This window comes from Protobothrops mucrosquamatus, unplaced genomic scaffold (assembly GCF_001527695.2).
Source record: "Protobothrops mucrosquamatus isolate PMUCROS unplaced genomic scaffold, P.Mucros_1.0 scaffold10, whole genome shotgun sequence".
Taxonomy (NCBI): domain Eukaryota; kingdom Metazoa; phylum Chordata; class Lepidosauria; order Squamata; family Viperidae; genus Protobothrops; species Protobothrops mucrosquamatus.
Genome location: NW_015386397.1, coordinates 495,466 through 498,674, shown reverse-complemented (window position 1 = coordinate 498,674; position 3,209 = coordinate 495,466). Strand labels below are relative to the sequence as shown.

At 39.4% G+C, this 3,209-nt stretch overlaps 1 protein-coding gene across 1 annotated transcript in view; it reads right to left on the bottom strand.

Annotated features, from left to right (window-relative positions):
- Nucleotides 1–1,386: 1,386 nt before the first annotated feature.
- The window catches only part of ETV4 (ETS variant 4), a 29,231-nt gene continuing 27,408 nt past the window's right edge, over nucleotides 1,387–3,209 (bottom strand). The window contains exon 12 of the mRNA XM_015810466.1: nucleotides 1,387–1,646. Within this exon, the coding sequence (XP_015665952.1) occupies nucleotides 1,431–1,646 (216 nt within the window). The 3' untranslated portion in view covers nucleotides 1,387–1,430. The remainder of the gene's footprint in view (nucleotides 1,647–3,209) is intronic.

The window sequence follows — 3,209 nt, the reverse complement described above, 5'->3', positions numbered from 1 at the left end:
TTGAACCAGTCAGGATTGAACTGCTGAATTAGCAGAATTACCCTGCAATACTGCATTCTAACCACTGCACCACCATACCTCAGGCACTATGATCCTTATTTACTTACTCACTTACCTTATAAGACTTATGGTGGCCACTATCTTATATAGCACAATTCTGGATTATTCACAACAAATAATAAAAACAGAAAAGTGCCCTTTAAATCAAAACCTAATATCTCAACCACACTCTCCAGTGCATCTATAATCCCCAGTCTTCAATCTCATCCTATCCCAAAAGTTTGAGGGGAGAACCAGCTCTTTAGGGCTATTGAGAAGGCTAAAAGGTTGGGGGATTGCTGGATCCCAGGAGGGAAGGATGTTCCCCAGGGCAGAGGCTGCTATGGAAAAGGCATGCTTGTCTACATCTCACTAGAGGGCAAGCGGAGTGGGCAGTAATGCTAAATCTAAATAACAGGAACAACAACAGCATTTGAAGGAAAGGACCTTCCCTGTATGACTTAGCATTGCATTAAGCAGCAGTGAATTTTCTTTTTCTGAGCTGTTAGTGATGGTAAACTGGAGTTAGTACTTCTGAAGGCTACCAAGTCGCAGGAGGCTGATCCAGATAAAAATCTCTCTTGACTGGGATCAATTATGTTATCGATAGTATTCCTTTCTGTTGGAATGTGGCTACACAGGCTAAGCTGCAGCAATTGTTTTATGGTTCTTGCAGGACATTAAAAGCTTAACTTCTTTGCTAACTCTTCTCTCTTGAGCACTTGGCATCATGATGGGTAAGCCTCTCTCTCTGTTGCATATATTATGTATCCTCTGCAAAAGAGTAGAACAATCAATCATCCAGCTGCCAAGAAATTATTTTGAGTTTGGAGTATACATATTCCATCTCTTCCAAGCAAGGGAAAAACTCTATTTAAAACTAGAAAGACCTTGCCTTTCCTTGTTTAGGTTTCATTTAGTTATTTTTGAACCAAGATATCCCTTAAAATAAAAAGGCAAATATACAAAGCACTTTACAATTTTTATCTTATTTGTCCTCACAACATCCCTGTGAGGTAGGTTGCCCCTCCTTGAGAAAAAGCCTGAAAGAATTGCCCCACATTCATTTAAGGAGTCTATGACTAAGTCAGGATTTGAACCCAAATCCAAACTTTGCTCTCGAAGTGGCAGACCCCGCTGCCTTTCTTCCAAGGTTTCTGATTTTGCTTCCAAGAGTCAAGTCTATATTGGTAACTGAGAAAAAAACCTCCCTTTTTATGACCCTGTAATCCCTTATTTCAGGGTAGAGTCAGGGCAACTGGATGGAGCTAAGCATTTACTGTCCGGATGCCTTTCTTGATGCCATGCAGAGTTCACAGCAGATTTTTTTATATATATACAGATACACACATACAACTCGCCCCTATGTGATTTGTCCATTCTACTGTTGTCTAGTATGTGCAGCTTTTCCCATAAGGCTGGACACCTCCCAGATCTGGTAGGTAGGCAGCATTTTCATCCAAGTGGGACAGAGGCACTGTGTCTTCCTCGCTGATATGCCACTCCAATTCAACCTTCAGAGATGGACGCTGATTGTCAGGAAAAGCAAGGGAGAACAGCACTTCAGGCTCACAGACAAACTTGTACACGTAACGCTCACCCGCCACCTATGTCACAGGAGGGAGAAAAACACAAGCACTATAGTAGTTGTTTTTGGCAAGTCTTTTCCCCACTCCCCCCCACCCCTGCACACAGATGTCCCCAGAAGTGATAAGCAGCCTATGTTGCTTCTTTGTTCAACCTCTATTATGCCATTTCCCAGAAGCTTAATTTGGTTTCATAGCAATCCAGGTGTTTTCCAAAACAGTGGCCTGAAATCCTGGGAAGAAATACTGAAAATACACATTAAAAATATGTGGGGGGTTTTTTAAACTTTAACTTTCTATATGAATTTTAATATCCATTTTACAGGACCTGAAAGTCATTCCAGTAAATTTTTCCCAACTCTGAAACTTTGATTAAAATAGAAGAAAAACACTGAAACTATTTATGTTCTTAAAATAACATATAAGAACTGTGAATACACAGTCACTTCAATTAAAATAAAAATATGCATGTATTGGAGGTTTCAACGTACTAGGCATAAAGCCAACTGGATTACCTCACTCCAGTCACACTCTCTCAGCTCTAGGAAGAAAGCAATGGCAAACCAGTGCTGAAATCTTGTTGGAAAAACTTGTACCGGCAATTCTAAGAATCAACATTGACTCAAAGATGCATGCACATTAAATATAATATAATGTAATGTAATGTAATGTAATTTAATTTAATGTAATGTAATTTAATAATATAATATAATAATTTAATATAATAATATAATATAATTACTGTCAGCATTTGTAATAATTAAAGAAACAATCAAGATGGGAAGATCTCAACCAAGTTTTTTTAAAAGGCAGATTTATAACCCTCATCAAAAAGTTTTCTTTTTTTAATGGAACAAAATTCAAGAGCATCAAGTGCTCAACAGGATTATTAAAACAAACACCCCAATATAAAAAAAGGGCAATGCTTCATTATATCTTCCTGTACCCTTGAGACAATTATTCTGTTTTGATTGAGCCCCAGTTCATGGTGCTATTTGAGACAGATATCTTGACCTTGCTACACATCAAGACCTAGCCTAATTGTTACTAAAGTGTTAGAATTTTGCACTGCCAGTGGCCCTTCCCTTCAAATTACAAAGCTTATGCCAAACTAGATTGTAAAATATGCTATTCTCACTTTCTCTTATATTTTTAATCCAACTAATAACCAATCTTATTCACGTGGCACAAAATACATAGCCCTACCCAAAATTTATTTATTTATTTATTTATTTATTAAATTTATATACCGCCCTATCTCCCTTGCGGGACTCAGGGCGGTGAACAGGCGATACTAAAAACCACGAATAAATAAATAGTTTCTGTTTTAAAATCGAATTAAATAATAGGCCTGTTCTAAAAACACACCCATACAAAATCCCCCGCTGAAACACAATCCAAACTACGCCAGGCCGGCCGCACGGAATAGATGGGCCTTCAGGGCTCGGCGAAAAAGGCGCAGGTCCGCAACTGTACGTAGGTCGGGGGGTAGGTCATTCCAGAGGGCAGGAGCTGCCACAGAGAAGGCTCTCCCCCTGGGGGTCGCCAGCCGGCATTGTCTGGCCGACGGCACTCTAAGAAGGC